This window comes from Cupressus sempervirens, chromosome 2 (assembly GCF_028749045.1).
Source record: "Cupressus sempervirens isolate cs-2001-9-10 chromosome 2, ASM2874904v1, whole genome shotgun sequence".
In the NCBI taxonomy this organism is placed as follows: Eukaryota; Viridiplantae; Streptophyta; class Pinopsida; order Cupressales; family Cupressaceae; genus Cupressus; species Cupressus sempervirens.
The window spans coordinates 649,279,967-649,301,052 of NC_143119.1; the positions used below are offsets into that span (position 1 = coordinate 649,279,967).

At 36.2% G+C, this 21,086-nt stretch overlaps 1 protein-coding gene across 1 annotated transcript in view; it reads right to left on the reverse strand.

The window, feature by feature from the left end:
• Positions 1–21,086, reverse strand: part of LOC149575044 (C3HC zinc finger-like protein) — a 69,322-nt gene that overhangs the window by 34,412 nt on the left and 13,824 nt on the right. The window contains exons 3-4 of the mRNA XM_089814909.1: positions 2,742–2,865; positions 2,245–2,603 (exon numbers count right to left, since the gene is read on the reverse strand). Coding sequence (XP_089671035.1) covers positions 2,245–2,603; positions 2,742–2,865 — 483 coding nt within the window. The remainder of the gene's footprint in view (positions 1–2,244; positions 2,604–2,741; positions 2,866–21,086) is intronic.

A 21,086-nucleotide genomic window follows, 5' to 3' on the forward strand; every position in this document is an offset into this window, starting at 1 on the left:
ATGTGATTAGATTTATCATACGACCTCCTCATAAACGCATGGCTCCTCATAACCAAACAAATGAAATGGAGAGCACACCCATGTAACAGAAGGCCTGAGATAAACGAAGCACGATTGGAAATTGCTCGGACATGCATCCAATCGCACATAATTGTCAATGACAAAGGGATGCAAAGAAATAACAGACCCTACAAGTGTTGAGACATGCCCAGAAAATAATACTATGACCCATGCAACTGAATGGATTTCACTGTCAATATAGAAAGAAGGTCATTCTATGACAAGGAACCAACGCCAGTTATACATAAGCCTTTAAAAGGAATTAATAAAAAAAAAAACACAATCCTTGATTTAATGCAAAGCACTTCTTTACATCACCAGTTATGCAAACAGATGTAGACCAGAATAAGAAGTCTTCGAATATGGCGCTCTGGCTATTCTCCACAATGAACCGCAAAAATTGAACAACACAGAAATACGTCCCTCAACACAATTACACAAAATAGTAATCATCCATACATGCAAAAAGACTCTTTGGGGACGATACAAAGAGAAGGTTACAAGCAGCAACTACCATCCCAATAAATGTAACGATGCATCCTTGAAAGGATTGTCACAAGTAGATGAACCAACAATGCAATACAAAGACCGTTGAGCTTCCACCTTAAACCGACAACAAGGGAAGCATTAAAAATGCGATGGAAGCATCACATGGAAAACGAATAATGCCACGAGATGGTCTCTTGAAAATCCCAACAACATAACTCTTTATTACAAATACAACTAATAGAATTTCCATGCCTTTGCATGATGAATGACACGTCTTTATTTCTAGTTTTACAATTAACATAGACGTCATTTTCAACTGAAGGTGACTATAACGGATAACACCCACACATGAAGATTTCTATTGCAGCTACAAACTCCAACAGTTGGGAGATGTCCCTTTGTTTCACTGGTTCATTCATTCTTCTTCTCAAAGCAAATGCCAGACTAGTATTGATTTGTCCATTGTTTTCTTTGTTCAATCACGTTTGGGATGACCTTGGGACTTGAGACAGACCCACAGGGGGCCCAGGATCCCAAGGCCTTCACATACCTGATCCCATAACAGTAGCATATTTATGCCATAAATGACCTAAATAGGAGAACCCAGTAATGTAGCTTCTATGAATGCTGAATACCATATGCTACTCTAATTATCAAGGAGTTTTGAGAATTTACCATATCCATGTCAATGAAAGTTTGGTAGAATCAGATTTTCCCCTTTCTTGAATCCTAATGCATCTATGGAGAATTTAGAATATGTTCAAGGTTCACAAGGCATTTGGGGGATGATATAAGGCATGCAATGCCTATGGGCGAGTTGATTTAAAGGCTTATTAAGCTCTTGGCAGGTTGGCAGTGACAGTGACTTGAAATCGTTTTCACCAGATGTGTTAGGCTCTCATCGAGAAGGAAAAAGAAGTATCATATCATGATAGATCTAACGAATAATAAATTGCATGTATCGAAGGCTGTCTCAAGATCAATAAGAAGTGTTGATAAAGTATATGACATTCTCATGTTTAATGTTGATAAGTATTCTTCTTTGCTGCTAACAATGATAGTCAGCCTTCTTATAAAGAAGCAAAAGGTTAGTCACAGAGGAAGGTATTCGTGAGACTAAAAATAATATGTTCATGTAGAATAAAAATTGGATGCTTGTTAATTCACTGTGACATAAAAACACAATCAACTGTAAATGTTAAAATAAATGGTTTAGTGAGTTAACATAACACTAGCCTTGTGAACGGAAACAGTACCTGACTAGACATTAGTTAGGCCCTTCCCACGCATATTCACACGTTTATATTTAAGAGTTAGGAATCTTTCTAAAGGGTTTGCAGATGATCCTAGAGGATTGAGTCCATTGGTGACTCTGACCATACCAACAAATGTATGAATAATGGATAATTCTAGTACTTGAAACTGCACATTACTAATTGAAATTTGCCAGAACTGCATAAATTTTGTGTTTAAAAATTATAAACAGTTTTCTTATTTTCTGCTGGTTTCTGCATTTCTTAACTTAAATGGTCAAATTTCATACCTGAATATAACTAATGCAGAACTAGATCTTTACCACAAAAATTGTCAGATTAATTCTGAGTTTCACGAGTTCAAACAAATGTCAAAAGTCACTTTTCAATAAATAAATGGAGCTTGAACATAAAAAAGATAATTTAGACATAAAATTCAAACCTGATAATAAAGATTAGCAGCAGTTAGGTTAGATTCAGAGCTCGTGATCTCTTTATCAGATCTCTTTCCGCTATATCGAGATAGCAATGATGTTGGTAATGGTGGAGGCTGAGCAAGAAGGCAGTCTATCTGAGGACCCCGTGATATCTTCATTTGCTCAATGGCAGAAGAAGACACAGCAGGGAGAGCTGGAAGCTGAAAGAGAGCATCACATCGATCTTTGTAACTTTCAACAAGAACTGGTGCTGGAGTCGGTGGAAAATGTGCCAAAGCTTCCTCACATTCATTTCCCTTCCATGGACAGAGACACTTGTGCCCATCATCAAGCTTTGTGCTAAATAACGTAGCTGCATTCTCCACTGGTAAATATATGCGCCCATTAAGATACGTAGAAATTACTAACATAACCATGTCACTCTAACATCAAACAAGATGGTCGTATAAATATATAATTAATTCTGCATTTTACCTAAACAAAAATGCCCCTTGTCAAATACCTTGTTGTTTTGTCCATGTAGGAGGGGTGGAAAAGCTCAGGCGAGTACCACATGCTTCACAAGCAATTAAGTCTACATCAAGATTTATCCAACCTCTCCTTGCACAGTTCACTGGACCAACAACCTGGGATACAGAAATAAGAATCCTACGAATGACTTTGTGCAGTAATATTAATACATAAAATTTGAGATCCAAAATTGTCAATTGCCAATATTTTATTAAAATAAGATAAAAATTCAAGATACAACTTTACAACCCACATCCAGTATATGCAACAAAGGATAATTACATTAACTCCCTAGAAAGGAAGAGAACTTTTTTGGAAGAGCCAGATAAAAGCCATAAATACAGAGAAAACTGTTGCATCTCACTACCACACTAGCTTGATATCAACCTATTAATCAACATTAAATTAGGGAAATTAATAAGTGTATTGAAAACATCATGGCTATAATCATAAATCTAACTATCAAGCCATAGAAAGGCTCCAATACCACTTACGAAGCGGAAATGGCATCCTTACTCAAAGTTAGATTATCTTTCCTTCCATTTCTGAAATTGCATATACCCTTCAGATCAATAACCTCTTCACCAACCATTCCTTATTACAGAAGATTAAAGTCACTGATCCTTTTCATTGCTCTCAACAATATTTGCTACAATATCCTCTTACAAAAATATATGAACGTCTGCATCCATGAACCATAACTACTTGCATGACTTGCTTATCTGGACTTCAAGCATGCATGCCCACACAACTACGTATATAGAGAGAGGACAAAAGGAACTTATAAAAATCTAATATATATTACCATAACACTAAAACATTCATCAAAGGGAAATCCACAAAAGCTCAATCCATAAAACATGTAACAAGAACATTACAAAGAATAGACTGTAGCATTTATATTAATTCCTTACAACAGATTTAGCACTCAACCTGAAACCTGAACGCATACATAGTTTTGTCCAAGGATGCATGATTTGTTTCCCCTGAATAGATATATCATGGAGCTCACAAACTGCAAATTGAGATATCCAAAAACCAAAAATTCATAATATAAAACCCAAGTCTCAAAAACAGTTGTTATATAGGAGGGAAATTGAAAGGTCAAAAATATCAAATTTTAGTGCAATGGTATGGTATAAAACAAACTAAAAATGTCCACAGCTCAATGGTTATTCTTCTTTAAAGAATACCTTCCAAAATGTAAAACCACATCATTTATTTTCCTGCTATGAACGTCATCATTATAATCCACTGTCTCAACCATACATATCCAATTCTGAATAGCCAATAGCCACTGCTTGCAATGTTTTTGCACCCTTCTTACTACTCCCAAGCCAAGAATATGGATATAAACACATTGTGAGTGAGATCTGTCAGTAACTTTCAGAGCTGAATATCTATGGTTCCGATGAAGTTAAAAGTCATGACACCGATTAAATATTTTCAAACATGGTACACAGCATACACAGACTATTGCATGCAAAAAGTTTTTAAAAAAAAAAAAATGCATGCAGATCTTGGCTCGTTTCTTATAAAGCATTATTAGGCTTCCTCAAAAAGTAGGTGCATAGTTATAATTTCAAAGAACAAAAGAATCGATGATCAAGTTCAGCAATCTCATTATGCAAGGTGTTAGTACTCGAGCTTGATACTTTGAAGCTCATATTAGCAGTTCATCTCTTGTACTGCCACAGTTTAACATTGGATAAGTTTACAAACAGTCAGGTAACTATTCTCAAACAGTAACTTCTTGAGCTCAGGTTTGTTGATCACCTATACTAGCATGGTTTTAAGGTATTTAAAAACCCAACATTTATAACATCATTTGAAAAATGCATCCATCTGTGCTTAGCAACAAAGCCATAAAATAGAATACAAGAGAGCATAGTTACACCACCCTGGGGGACGGGGGGACGGCGAAACGGGGGGACAAGTTTCCGGGACGGGGGGACAGAGGGGCCTTAATTTGGGGACGGCGGGGGGACGGTGGGGGGACGGCGGCAGGGGACAAGAGGGGTGTATATATCTATGCATATGGTATTTAAAAATGTTAGTTATGAAAATATGTATTGCAATATAGGATGTAAAGATGTAAAAGAGTGAATACTTGAAACATTGCATTGAATTGGAACATCGAACATTAAACATAAATAGTTGAATTTGCAAATAGTGAATAGCAGGATGTCCCCCATCCTCGGTGGAGGTGGTGGAATCTAGTGGCACCGCTGGGGACGGGGAGACGGAGTCCCCAAGTCTCCGGTGCGTTGAAGTCTCCGAGACGTTGGGCAAAAAGGGGGGGGACGCGTCCCCGTGTTACTATGCAAGAGAGCCATAATGTAATGTTATGCCTTGCATACAAGCCCCTTTTTGCAACTTCGCAAAATGGGGGACCGGCTGTTTTCTCAATTACCACAGGGATTTTTCCCCTTGGTGTGTTTTTTCTCTTTTTCCCTAGGTCGCAGGGTTCGCAACCCGCTAGCTGGGTCCGAGTCTGGGTCCTTCTTGGTTCCGGATTTATGCTGGGTACATTGCGGGTCCAAACAGCGTCCCGGGCAGACCTTGCACAGACCCGCAGCCCATGAGGCCAGAAAGTATGTGAAAAACCCAAAGAGTTATATTTTTTTATTTTTTTATTATGGTACAGCTCTCTCTCTCTCTCGTTATATATATATATATATATATATATATATGAACCACAACTTTAGCCAAGATAGCCTTAATTAAGCGCTTAATTAATTTGTGTATATATTATATCAAATTGCAGTTTACTAATGGTACTGTTATAAGATGCAATCAGCCAAAATGGTATAACAAACCATTACTAAACTTCAATTTCATATAATTTAAAAATTAAATGATCTAATACAAATATATGTGTATATGTATATGTATATGTATGCATATTCAAGCCCACAATTAATAAAATAAAATATGTGACACTAGATATCAATAGCAATTGAATTAGTCCAAACCTAACACAAAGATAATTTAAAATATCACACCAAATTGAGATATATATTGAATAACTAGGAATCACATTCGCAGTCAAGCCTAGTCCAAAATATTGTTTCTCTTATACACACACACTCAAGAACCCCCCACAAACCCAAATGAAAAAAAAAATTGCCTGAACCCATGAACCCGTACCTAAATCCGAACTCTCCTTGAACCCAAACCGACAACTTTGATCTTTTCGCCTTGTCTTTAGTTTGAAGCATTATGGGAATTGAGCTTTGGGCTTTTGATGTCCACTTTTCCATCTTGGCTATTGGATACATTACCCTCAACCCTCATTAGGTACCCTTTTCCTTTTCCCTTGTCAGGCATCAGGGTGCTAAGTTTGTTTGGCAACAAATAGCCTTTGCAACCCCAATTCTCAACCCCCTAGATCTTTCTTCCATGGAAGTAGACATGAGGTGTGTTATGGTAAATCGATGTTGTAGTTATATTAAACAAAGGAGATGAAAGATCCTCATATAGATTTACAAAGACAATGTTTCTAAAAAACAATTGTGAACTAAAAATGAAAATAGAAACTACTTAATAAATTTAAGATAAAGTAAGATAACCAGTAAAGAAACATTATAATATTCTAATACCCTCCCTTAATGGTCATCTTCTAATTATTGTCTTTTGGTCACAAATTCTTCAAAAAATTATGTTGATGCTAAGACACTCCTTGGATCTACAAAATGTTAATGACCAAGAAGCCAAAATCTATCTAGAAAAGAACACAGAATGGTGCCCCCTTCTTGAAAAAGCTCTACAAAAAAAAGACAAGAGCCTGCCATTGACTTTACCACTGAGATCAGTTTGTCACTAACTCTACCATTGAGATGAGCCTACCAATAACCCTCCCAAAATTAGCAAAATATTTAACCAAAAATGATCACAAAAACATCCAACCTAATGCTTGATAAAAAGATGCTCTCCCTCGAGACAAAGACAAACACCAAGAACAGTTACCATGATTTTGAGGAAAAATCCACAAACCCTCCAAACTTGGCAAATGAGCATGATGCCCCAAAACAAACTGCAAAAAGCCACAATTTTTTAGACAAAAAAACAAAAAAACCAGACACTATTTTTTAGGTGAAAAATCGATCAAAACCAGACAACAAAATCTGAGGCACAAACAGCGAATACAAATTTTTAAGCAAAAATGGTAAAACCCAACATATAATTTTTTCTAGGAATCCCACACAACTTTGCAAATTATGAAATCAGAATATTTTTTAGGGAAAGAAGTTATGTAAAACCCCTAATTTTTGAACGGAAAAAATTATGAAAACCCCTCAAAATAATCTTTATGCAACAAAACATGAGACTTTGCATGGTGAAACAACACATGCAAGAACAAAATGCACATGCAAGAACATGCAACTCACATGAAAATACATGCAACCTTCGAAAATTAGATTACTTTTACCTAGACCAAAAAATTGAGCAATCAAAACCCTCAACTAGGACTGTAATTTTCAGCAAAAAACTTCAAAGACAAACCACATATTTCATAAAATACCTCACAAGATTTTTATTTCAAAAAATTGAAAAACAAATTTCTGGAAAAAAATTCCATATCAAAATAGGCTTGAATTTTTCTTAACAAAAATTGTCAAATTTAATGAAATCCCATCAACCAACTATGATGCCATGCTATGGTAGATCAATGTTATTGTAGCTGTATTAAACAAGGGAGATGAAAGCTCCTTATATAAATTTACAAAGACAATGTTTCTAAAAGAAACAATCGTGAACTAATGACAAAAATTGAAATTACTTAATAAACTAGAGACTACCTAAGATGACCATTAAAAAAACATAATAATATTCTAATAAGGTGTTCAAAGTTCATTCAGTGACAAGTGAACGTGGAAAGCCCAAAGCCCTACCCCTATGCCTTGCTATGTCAAGCTTGCCTTTAAGCTAACATCCAACCTTAAATAACATTTATTACAGTACATGCATAGCTGTCATAGGCAACCCACCTACAATAAGAGCACTGTTAAAGTCATTTCCCAGCCTAAACATTTAGCTTTAGAGTGTTTCAAACTCTTAAGTGATTTTGCAGCATAAGTGTTGAGCTCTAACCACATTTTGCTCTCAATTCTCGGTGCCCTAGTGTAATGTCCTCATTTTTGCTAGCATTAGAGTTTGAGGGATTAGCCTGTTATTGTGATCCTCGTAGGCTAATTATTGTGGACAGAGGGTCTTTTGAGGCAAAGGCCTGGCTATGGGAGGGCCTTGTCCTCTTCACATTTCAGTATTTCACATGTTCACTAGATTTGTGTGCTCATGGGCTCTCTGCCCCTCTAGGCTAACATGCTCGTGTATTTGGAAAAATTGTGCATTCATGCCAAAGATCAGATCCCCCATCCATGGCCACCAATTCATTAATCAAACCAAAAAAAGCATAGAAATAGAGAAAATTGCTGCTTTGAGATCTGAGACTGTTCAAAACAACTTTCATATTTTGTAGTGGCCCTCAGAGGCTCTGGGTGCAGCTGGGACGGGAAGGGATGTTGCTGGCCTTCGACCTCCTCGCTACGCCTCACATCCTTGGCACTTTCTCTGACATGATATAATGCAAAGCCCCCACCACCAGTACCAAATTAAGGCCTTCAAGACCATGTGGATCATAGTGGTACATATATATCATAAGTTTGTTGCTTTAAACCAAGCTCCAGAGCCTTCAAAAAGCATGGGTGTCCAGCCATAAAGCAATAATTAGGCCCTACCTAAATAAGAAATGGAATGGTTATTTTCTGAAGAATGTGCCCTAGAGTGCATCATGATTAACCCCTGGTTGTTTTCTTTGGCAAAATTCAAATCTGCAATGCAAATATGGTGTTCTGACAGAAATTCAAAACACAAATATTTTACAAGCATAACAGAAAACTGCAGCCTCTCTACGATAAAACTGTCCTCCAAATATGGGCCAACAATCAGAGGAACAAAACATAAGCCTAGAGAATTGTGGAAATGGTTAAAGGAGAAAATAGGCAATCTGATTCAGATACAATTGTCGAATAGGCCAAGCATTGATTTATCACAATAATTTCCAACTTTTTAAAAATAATTGCTGCTACACTATGGTGGTCTCTTGCCTTATCATGTTGTTACACCTAGACTCTATAAGATTAACTTGAATAATGTGTAAAATATAAGATATATGTTACTTTTATAGTTGTTATTATTGTGCAATCATTAGCACATTGTTGAAAGTTGTTTCCTGCAGGATATTAGATTGTTTGGACTTCGTTCCAAAATAATAGGGTCAGCTATTTAAGCCTTTGGCTTATATATAAGCCATCCTACAATGTAATATTCAATGTCTCAACAATATATTAATCTATATCAAAGCCTTGTCAATAGCTAAGCCTCTGAAAGAGACTCTTGCAGTGCTGAAAATGTATTGAGCAGCATGAAAGTGCTTGGAGTGACGTATTAATTTGTTTGAAAGTGCATCTGAAACAGAATGCATCTGTCAGTTAATTAAGAGTAGCAAATAATTAGTTAATAGCATTTACAAGTGTATTGTCAAATAAGAAATAAAGCCGGTAATTTGTAAGATCAAGGTCTGTTGAGAACTGTAAGACAAAGAGGAATATGGAAGCTACTAGAATTTCAGCAATTTTAGTGGATTGTTTTCCTTGCACACTAATCTGAACACCATTAAAGCCAGAGGCAACATTGATTCAAGATCAATGGCCTTCAATGGTTTGACAGAAAACAAACATGTAATTAGTAGCTGATTTAGGTTTAAAATATGGTAAAATCCTAACAAGAAGATATGTCTGCCACTTGCAACTACAGAAAATCACATATTTCTTGAGCCCTTGTGCAAGTCTGGATGTTTTCCTTCATGGGTCATCTGCAAAAGGAACTATGCAGATTTAGTTCCAATTTTCAAGGGTGGGCAATTTCTAGATAGGAAAAGGGTTAAGCAGAAAAAAGCATCATGTGGTACATTCGGAGAGTTTACAATTCCAGATCTGGGTATTACATTTTATTATTGTAATGATCTAGGTTTAACCCACATATGTAATATTGCACATGACCATTGTAAATCAAATGATCAAAGGCAGATTCGACATTGATCGTCTCTCTGTGCATAGTGTACATTTGTCATTTTTAGATGTGCTTTCCATTGGTTGCTCACTCACAATTTTAATCCCTATAAAACTTTTGCAGGGTATCTTCTCAAAACAATAAATGAAATGTATGTGTTTGTTTTAATTGCTTTTCTTAAATGTATATGTATATGCAGAGCATATCTTACCTATGGATTGGTATGGGTATTTCTTAAATGAGTAAATTTGTATCAGTTGTTTTTCTAGAAGTATCAATTGTCTTTTCTTAAATGTACATGTAGAGCACATCTTACCTATGCATTTTGAAACAAATGGTCCTTTGTAATATTTTGAAAAAGTATCAAAATAGTGTACATTTTTAGATGTGCTTTCCATTGGTTGCTCACACTGACAATTTTAATCCCTATAAAACTTTCGCAGGGTATGTTCTCAAAACAATAAATGAAATGTATGTGTTTGTATTAATTGTTTTTCTTAAATGTATATGTATATCCAGAGCATATCTTACCTATGGATTGGTATGGGTGTTTCTTAAATGAATAAATTTGTACCAATTGGTTTTCTATAAGTATCAATTGTCTTTTCTTAAATATACATGTAGAGCACATCTTACCTATGCATTTTGAAACATATGGTCCTTTGTAATATTTTGAAAAAGTATCAACATGATTTTGGTCATTGCATGTTTGAATGAGTTCAGTGACTGCGGTTCAACTGGATAAAATTATCAGTATGTTACCAGCTTTTTATCCCCATTGCCCTTACATACTCTGAACACATAAATCTAAACATCTTCTCAACTTTACTGGTTTTAAAGTGTTCCAACTGCCATTTCTAAATGTTCGTAGTAGCAAAACAGGCTATCATAAAATAAATTGATTGATAGCCATGTGACAGAATATCTGCTCTAATAAGGTGCTTGACCTTGAATTTTGCAAACTAACATATAGGCACAAAATCCCAAGTAAAATAGGAGTGTGCCATGTAGTGTATAGTTTTGTATCAGGTGGATGTAGTACTTGACAATTGAAATGGGTGGGCTATGTGGTGGGTATGCTTTGTATCAGAGTAAGTGTTGTGCTTCTATGGTGATATCTAATGCAGCTCCTTAGAAGCTCCACCCCCACTTTGGCTTGCAAAGTCAGACGTGAAGGAGGCCTTACACACCTAAAACATTGGTCCTAAGTTGCCCAACCTGAAAATAGGCTTGTCGTAATCTCCCTGAGGTTGACTCCCCTAGCATTCAGGAGACAAAGCAATCTAAAGGATTTGGGGTTGACAACTTAGATCATGTACACAAATAATGCAGTAGAATTTAAAGCCCTCATAAAGGATCTTAAGACTTTGTCCAGAAAAGTATCAAAAAACAAGCATGTTTAGAAACCAGGTTCACAAAAGGGAAAGAAAATTATTATTTGAGACTCAAAAGACTTATTCACATCGGGATTCCACAGCCCATTGTGATTAACTTGCTATGCTTTGCAATTAAACTGTGTAAGATTTATTTGCATCAACATTTTGGATCTCTCCATGATCCATCATCAGGATGAGAAAGCAACTCTACAAGTAAAAAGTTAAAACACAAGAAACTGCAGATCAAAATGGGCTAAAAAAGTGAGGGAGAAGATTGGGGGAAGAGGCAAAGGGTGCACAAAGATCAAAGAAGATAAAAAAGAACATAGAGAAAAAGGCCACATAGAAAACAAAGAAAACAGATCATATCACTTAAAACTAAAGGAAAACAAGAATAAATAAATCAAACTATATTAATAAACAGAGGGAAAAAACAATAAATAAATAAAAACACAAACACAAACATATGAATGTACATAAATAATAAAAGCATCAACAAATACACACACAAAATCATGCTCGACAAAAATAATAACTACAAGCAAATGTACATATACATACCCAAAAACATAGGCATGAAGGCATACAAAAAGAATAAACAAACCAAAACAAACCAACACGAACTGAACACAAACAAAAACATGCAAAAATACACAACCAAGTGAGAAAACCAAAAAAGATTACACATAAAAAAACACAAGAAAACTAACCATAAATAACTAGAACAAACATCCAAGTAAACAGGGGCACATAAATAAACGTACCAAAGCACAGGTACAACCAAATTCATATACATGCTTCTACAGATCCATACATATATGCAAAAAGAATAAAATACCTACCTACAAAAACCTATAACAATGCAAATAAAAACAAATCCAGCAACAAATTCTGAAAAAAAAAACATAACCACATACAAAACAGACAAACATAAAAAGAATAAAAGAATAGATGAGCAAGAACAAGAAGCCAAAAAAAACCCAAGATAAATAAAAAGCTGCAAGAAAAAATAACTACCAAAACCTAATGTTATATATACATTTCTTTGTGTTTATTAGTTTTGTTGAGTATGATTTTGTGTGTGTAATGCTTATGCTTTTATTCAAAGTTGCTGAATTGTGGAACTTTTCTGGGTTTTTCTGGGTACGAAACATACCAGAATCTGATTCTGAAACAAATCTCCTGTGGTTACACATCTGGGATATGTGTTTTTAAATGCCGCAATGTTTAGTGATTCTAGTTCCAAACTTTTAGATGGTTTTAAGACCTAGACTGCTGATTAATAAACTCTAAACTTTGTTTATTTATTTAATATTTTTTCTTTGTTTATTAATATAGTTTTCAGAATAAAGTGGAAGTGTTACAAAAACGAGCAGAGTAATGTCAGAATTTACTGATTTTGTGGAGTCTTTAGAGTTATCTGATATTGTTCCGAAAAATGGGCAGTTCACGTGGACCAATAGGAGGTCAGAATTCACCAACATAGCTGAAAAGTTGGATTGATTTTTACTGGACCAGTTTTGGATGCTAAATGTCTTTTCCTTCTTCCATTTTACCCATCTTTATTTCAGATCATTTTCCTGTATTACTAGAAATTGGTTTAAATGAAAACCCAAATAAAGGATATTTTATTTTTAAATTTATGTGGCAGAGAGATGAGGTTATAGTTGAAACTATGGAAAATGGTCAAAGAAGAGTACTTTTTTCAAAGGCACTGTAACTTTCTGTTTCGCGCAGTTATTAAAAATAAATTGATATAATGGAATAAAGCTTATTTCAAGAATATCTTTATAAACAAATTGCAAGTAGAGGCCAAGTTAGGTGCTCTTAATGAAAAAGTAATTACCAGCAGCATGTTTAAAGAAAACTTTTTGAAAGAAAGGGAGTTAAAAAGAGAAGTTGGTAGAATTGCTGGCAAGGGAGGAGTCATTATGTAAAGACATGGCTAGGGAGATTTGTATCAGTGAGGGGGATACAAATTCAATATTCTTCCATGCATCAGCGGCCACTAGAAGATCAGCAAACTGCATTGAGAGGAAAAAATTGGGAGACGACCTTTGTTGTGAACATAAAGAAGGAATTGGGGAAGAAGCTGTGACATACTTTAAATCCATTCTAGGAAGTAACACCATTCTGGATAGATCTAATTGGGAGGATATTTTAAATGCTATCGCTCACATGGTTTTGTCAGAAGATTATGCTATGTTGGGGGAACCTTTTAAAACAAAAGAAATCAAAGAAGCTCCTTTTCAGCTTCTTGGTGACAAACCACCCGAGCCAGACGGTATGCCTGTTAGTTTTTACCACCACTGTTGGCACATTATGTGAGACGATATACATTGGCTAGCTGAAGATATCAGAAGGAGAGGATGAAGATTTGTTTGGGACCTAAACAGTACAGTGATAGTTCTCATCCCCAAAAAGGAGGTGTGTGAATCTATGGGATACTACAGGCTGATTTCGGTCTGCAATTCCTTAAGCAAAATTTGAAAATTGTCTACAAGGCTTTGGTGAACAATTTGAAAAGGCTGCTTCGAAAACCATTCCCAGGAGAGCAGATTGGATTTACTCCAGGAAGGGATATAGCTGATTGTATCATTCTCATATCGGAGACTATCCACTTGATCAAAGCAGAGCATATTAACAGAGTGGTTACTAAATTGGATGTCAACAAAGTATATAATAGAGCTTGATGGAATTTTTTGTTAGAGGTTCTAAGAAAATTTGGTTTCAATGAGAATTGGATTAAAGTGATAAGAATTAGTATCTCTTCGACCAGGTTTTCTATTATGGTGAACAGTTCTCAATGTGATTTTTTTTGAAGCATCCAACAGACTCTGGCAATGCCATCCGATCTCTCCCTTTTTGTTTGTAATTATGGTGGGAGTATTGAGCAGGCAAATTAGGCGAAGAAGGGCATTGAGAATTTAAAAAGGTACAAAGATTCTTGAAGAGATAGAGCCTGTATCCCCTTCCCAGTTTGCTGATGATACTATCTTGTTTAATGAAGCATTGATCATAGAAGCAGAGAATACACGAGACACTTTAGAGGAATGCTCTGTAGCGTCTGGATAAAACATGAATAAAGTAAAGTCTGAAATTTATTTTTTCAATACCAATAAAGCATCTCAAAGGAGGGTTGCCTAAAATTTTGGGCTTTCAGATTTCTACTCTTCTATTCAAATATCTAGGTGCTCCTCTATTTGTGGGTCCCAGCAAAACTAACCTAGGCAAAGAAATAATAGATATCAATTTAACGCATCAGCACAGAAGTACAAATGGCTCCCACAAGCGGGTAGAATGCTAATAATAAAAAGTGTTTTGTCCACAGGCCCAATATATATGATGTTGTGCTCTAAATTTGAGTATATATGATGTTGTGCTCTAAATTAACTCACAAAGCCATTATCTCTTCAGAGAATTATTTAAAAAAATAAAATTAAGGGCAGGAGATAAGGAGGTAGAAAAGATTCCTCTTATTAATTGGGATAGAGGGTGCCTCCCAAACAGGCAGGGCCGGTTTGAGGAAGATGAAAATGAAAAATTTAGCTCTGGGAGTTAAATTAACATGAAAAATGTTTAAATTCCAATAAACCATGGTGTAGAATTAAAAGAAAAAAAAGTACCAACTCATAAGAAAAAAAAGTACCAACTCATATGCCTTCACAAGAATTTTGGCAATGGCCAACACAGGAAGAGGGTCAGCTATATGGAATTTTATTTGGAAAAGTAGGGGAATCATCACAAATTATCTTACTTGGAAAATTAGGGATGGGAGAAAGGCAGAGTTACGGAGAGATACTTGGAATGGAGAGATGATGGTTGCAGACTATTTTAATGATCAAAGTTGGTATATTTGTTGCAGATTGTGTTATTATTAAAGTGACAAGATGACTTTTGGATGGAAACGGGTTGATAATTGGGTGCCTGCACAAATCAATGGGGAGACCATCAGAGCTTTGCTTAAAAATAAAAATTCAAAGGAGGCATTCTGGTGAAGAAGATTGCTCGATGATGTTTTGTTGGAACAAGAATGTGGCTCCCTGTGCAGGGGCTTTTTTGTGGGTTTTCTTGCATGGTAGAGTGCTGTCATGTGACAGATTAAAGCAAACTGGTATAGAAGGACTTAGCATGTGCCCAATGTGTATGGAAAATGAGGAGACTATTAATCATTTGATCCTATGGTGTTCCTTTGCTGCTGCCTGTTGGGAGTGGCTAATTGAATCCTTAGGATGGCAAGCTGCCAGGAATGCCAAACTATTAGATTTCATTTTGAGGGTGGCCTCTATTGGAAAAGAAATCTCTGTGGAGGGATATATGGATTGTACAATGCTCCATGGTAGTTTGGCAGATCTGGAAAGAGAGGAACCAAAGAATATTTAGTGAAAAGCCAATGACAATACAGAAAATCATATCCGATATTAAGTATGCTATTTGTGAAGTGGTGAACTCTGAAGTGGTAGATAAGAAAATCTCTCACATTTCCAAGCGGGATAAGAAGATTTGGACTCTTTGGACTCGGTTGAAACCATGACAGGCCACCATTTCAAACAAATAAAATAGGAGGGATGAAGATCACTTGAAGTTTCCAACAATGGGGAAGGTAAAGCTGAATGTAGATGAAGTGGCCAGGGGAAACCCAGAAAAAGCCAGGGTTGGTTGCATTCTAAGGGATCATGAAGGTAATTGTTAATGGACACTTATTTGGATACATTTGTGAAGCATCCAATAATGATGAGTTGGATGCAATGAACAGAGGTCTCGGATTGTTTGTTTCAAAAGGTATTTGGAAAGTGGATATTTGAGAGTGAATCACAATTTCATATTAATGCCATCACAAAGGGGCATATAAATAATTGAAACTCGGAGTGGATTCCAAAGATTGGCTGGCAAAATCAGAAGAATTCAAATGTTCTCATATTTTTTGCGAAGGCAATAAAGAAGCAGACTGCCTGGCTAATAAAGGGGTGGGCAGTAGAAGAATAGAGTACATACTGGATTGTACGGACATGTGGTCGGAGCTCAAAGATATTGTTAATGGTGACATATGGGTGTTTCAAGGTACAGCGCAAGCGAATAGGTTGAAACAATCAAAGCAGGACCGCTGGTATAAGTGTACCTCTGTTTTTAAAAAACAGAATAATCCATAAATTACAGGAATTTTGGAAGTCAAGAGAATGGAAAAAATTGATAGAAAAGGACTAATTTTATTCCTTTGAACAAAGATCTGCTGTGTTTCCAGGGCAAATTCCAGAGTTTAAAGGAGCAAGGAAGATTAACAGCAATCACAAATTCAATTACAAGAACTGAATGGAAAGAGCTCTTTGCTGTCTTAATGTTGGTAAGGATAATTATGGCAAGATTTAATTCCATGGACTGAAGCCTTAAAGAGGATGGCTCAATCAATTTTAAAATTTTATTGCAAAAAAGAGGAGTTTCAATCCTTATTTGGAGATTCAGAGTAAGAAGGAGGTGGCCAGATTCTTGGGAGATTTCATGGGATAATGGTTGTCTCCCTTTGCTATAAAAGACTACAGTGACTCGAAGATGCAGTTTTTATAGAGGAATGGTTTGAGGGAGACGCACAAGTGTTTTTTTGCAGAAAGATTGTATTTCAGAACTTGGTTGTATTCTACATTTGTAACAATACTCGTGTAATCTTTTCTATGTTTTAATGAAAGGGATCTACCCCCGTAACGAAGAACTTACCTAAAAGTAATATTGCTTGATTTATATATTATCATTCTCCTTCAGTGCATTATCCAATGTCACCAGTTCACCCCTCTCGGCATCATCTTGGCTGAGTTTGGTACTCATCCTTTCAGGCTTGGGGCCACCTTCAATCTGGTTTAGTTGCTCCATCAGCTGCAAGGCTTCATGGACTCAGATTCAGGTCGGCACAAATACTCCTACCTGGCCTACTGCTCCTCTAAAGAGATTGTGGAGTCCCATCCCACTGGTAGGGCTCGATGTTGATTCGCCCAGGCTTTTGCTCTTCTTGGTCTGGTTGGGATCTCAATGGACTATATTCTTCCCTTCTAGTTCTCTCTAAACACCCCCGCTCACCTCCTTCATTCTCAGCGAAGTTGAACAAGCTTGTCAGGACTGACATTTACAGGCAGAATATTATCATGACTTGGAGTAATCTTTCAAGGAGTCTCCAACCAAGGATGGCTTTTTACATCTAGCACTACATGGATATTCAAGACAGCCCTATTGTGTGCCCTTGGTACCTCACCCATTGTTGGACACATGCCCTCCACATCTCATTGGGTTCTTCCAAAGTAGGCTCTGATCAGTTACGTATTCAAATTGATAGAGAGGATAGGATCTATTGCCTTTGCCAGCTTGGGGAGGCAGAAATCGAGACCCATTTTGTTTTTTGCTGCCCCATCTTCTATGAGATCAACGAAGGTTGTCTTACTTGTTTAGAGAGTACATATCCCTTTCATCTTTCTTTTGATACGTTGATCAACAGTCCTTGCACTTATCTCTAGGAGGCCTTATGGCTCCGCAATCACATCTTACAGCTTCAACTACCTTCGACATGGTCGTCTGACCAGCTCATGGCCTCCCTTTCGCTCCTGGGTTCCCAACCCAGGGGACGAAGCAACCCCTTTGGCACTCTTTGGGCCACACCATGTCCATGAGACCTTACAAAGGGTACACTTGCCAGCACCCCCCTTTCTCTAGCGGCTACTCGAGACAATCCGAAGCTCTTCCTCGATTAGGGCAGTACCACTAGGTTCTTGACTATTTCTTGCATGTGAGGAGTAGTTAGTTAGTTAGTCTTCTTTTGGTTTCTATTATCATGCTTTCTTGTATTGCTCTTACCGAGGACAACATTTGGTGCTCCCACTGCTAGTGGATGTCTTTTTGTGCGCTTTTTAGTCCCTTAGACCCTTGTGGTCTCTTGTTGAACACTAGTAAATTTATCTTATCTCATCCTATCTTATCTCCTTTAGTTTTATCATTTATGTGATTAGATCTTTTTTCTTAGTTTTCTAAGTGGTATTAACTTTATTTCACTAAGTTATTTTTTTACCATATTTGATCTTCGTGCACACCATTCCCTCCTCCCCCCTTTCCTCTGTTGCTTTTTGAGTGTGTCTATATTCTTCATTTCCGAAGGGAAGATCATCTTCCTTTATATGTTGATGGTGCCCCTTCATTAAGGGTCACAACTCTTAGCCCAATTAATTATTTCAAATAATTATATTTTATTTTATAAAATGTAATTATATTATTATAATACATCACAATAATATTGTAATATAATTATATTATCTCAATAATAATATAATAATTATCTTATCAATGAATAACCTTTATATTATTTATGTCGGCCTGAAGGAATCCAACCATAGCTACAATAACATCTAAACTCCTCTTAGCTAGGGAGGAATCCTTCTTGATAACTTCTAGTTCGTCCTCCTAATGCTAAAATTAACACTCCCTCTTAGCTAGGATGAATCCTTCTTATCATTTACAAGTAGAGTTACCTTATTGTGATTATTGACCACAACGGCTACATCCATATGTGGAAAGATATCACCTCTTGTCATATCAACTATTATGACTTATCCATAGATATCACTTCATTTGATATCCACCATCATGGTTATCCATAGTATCATCTCACGTGATATCCACCATCATGGTATATTGAAATATCCACACGTAATATCCACCAATATGGCTTATCCATAGATATCACCTCATGTGATGTCCACTGTTATGGCTATCCATAGATATTACTTCACGAGATGTTAGCCATCACTATGTGATCATCACCTCACAATAAAGGTTTAATGCACAAGTGTCCATCATTGTGAGATCATCCCCCTACAATGATATTAACACACAAGTACAAGTAAGTCACCATAGATTCTCTCACATGGTGTTGTTATGACGTCATACACATGACATCCACCATGAACCATATCAAAGGGTGGTAGTAAGGGCTTACTCCTCGAGTCTCCTTGTCTTAGAAAAATGCTACAAGGGTTGATGCCTCAAATTTCTTCACCTTGGAGAAAACTCCTACAAGGGTTGATACCTTAAATTTCACTATCTCAAAATTGCTGCAAGGGTTGATTCCTCAAATTTTTGTCTCAAAGAAAAAATACATGCAAGGGATCGCACCTCAAACTTTGCTTAAGTAGATCTTCATAATGATGCAACTCCCTTTGAAATAGATATCAACATTTTGACATCCTTGGCCAAGGTTGCTTCTAATGAAATGTCAAACTCTCTCTGAATTTGATATCAATCTTCTGACCTCCTCGTCTAAGGAGGCCTTTGATAGATTAACAAACTCCCTCTAAATTTGATATTAACCTTCTAACATCCTCATCCAACCTCATAGGATTGGGATGATCCTAATACAAGCACTCATGCTCAATGACCCCCACATACCCTCACACAACTTCCAAGAGCTTAGCACCATATGTAGAAATCGCTTTACTTAGAGTTCGACAAATTAGAACTCAATGTTACATGCAGGTCCACAATTGATAATCACAGTGATTGAATTCACATTCAGGATAGCTTAATATATATATATATATAGATGCACCGAAACATCTATGACCTCATCGACAAGCTCCGACTACACTTGGACGGTGCAATATATACATTTAACTTGATTTTAGCAACATACAAATCTAAGTCACCCAAAAACAAATTGATTCACATTACCCTTGTAAGGACTACGTTGTTAATGACAAAGGTGTTTCCCAATGAGGTTGGGCTAAAATATTAAATTCCAAGCATGGACTTATTCATACCTCGATGTCTCTTGTTGGCTCTGAAGGAATCCAACCATAGCTACAATAACATCAACACTCCCTCTGAGCTAAGTAGGAATCCTTCTCGATAACATCTAGTCTATCCTCATGCTAAAATCAACATATTCTCCCTCACCTTTTAATTTAGTTTTAGTCTACAATTTCCATTAGAATATTGTAATGTTTCTTTAATGGTCATCTTAGTTAATCTTTGGTTTATTAGGTTGTTTCTACTTTTGTTTTTAGTTCACGATTGCTTCTTTTAGAAACATTGTCTTTGTAAATCTATATAGGAGTTTTTGTCTCATTTGTTTAACAACATCAATTTACCATAACATGGTATCAAAGCAGGTCAATGGGATATCAAAAATTTGCCAATTTATTTAAGCAAAAATCAAGCCTCTTTTGATTTGGAATTTTTCCCAAAAAATTGTTTTTTGATTTTTTGACATAAAAATTGTCACAGGTCTTTTATGAAAATTTTTGGGGTCGTCTTCAAAGATTTTAGCTGAAAAATTGCAAGCCTACTCGAGAGTTTTAAATGTGTGATTTCTTGGTTTTAGCAAAAGTCTATTGATTTTGGAGGGTTGCATGTACTTGCAAGTTTGTTGCATGTACTTGCATGTTGCTCGCATGTGCTTTTTGTGAGTTGGATGTTCTTGCATGTGTTGTTTTACCATGCAAAGTCTCATGTTTTGCTGCGTGAAGGTTTCTTTGTTGGGTTTAGAATTTTTTCCTCAAAATTTATCTTATGGATTTATAATTTTTCCCTCAAAAATCATCTACTAGGTTTCACCTTTTTTCCTCAAAAACGAAGTTGTATATTCTCTAATACGGGTCTCAGATTCTGTTGTCTAGTTTTGATCGATTGTTAACCTCAATAATCTTGTAAAGTTTTTCCATTTTTTCTCCTAAAAAAAGTGTGGCTTTTTGCAATCTATTTTAGGGCATAGTGCTCATCTACAAAGTCTAGAGGGCTTGTCAAATTTTCCTCAAAATCTTGCTAGCCGTTCTCAGTGTATGTCTCTATCTCAAAGAAGAGAAACTTTGTTATCCAACATCATGTTGGATGTTTTGTGATGATTTCTAGTCAAATGT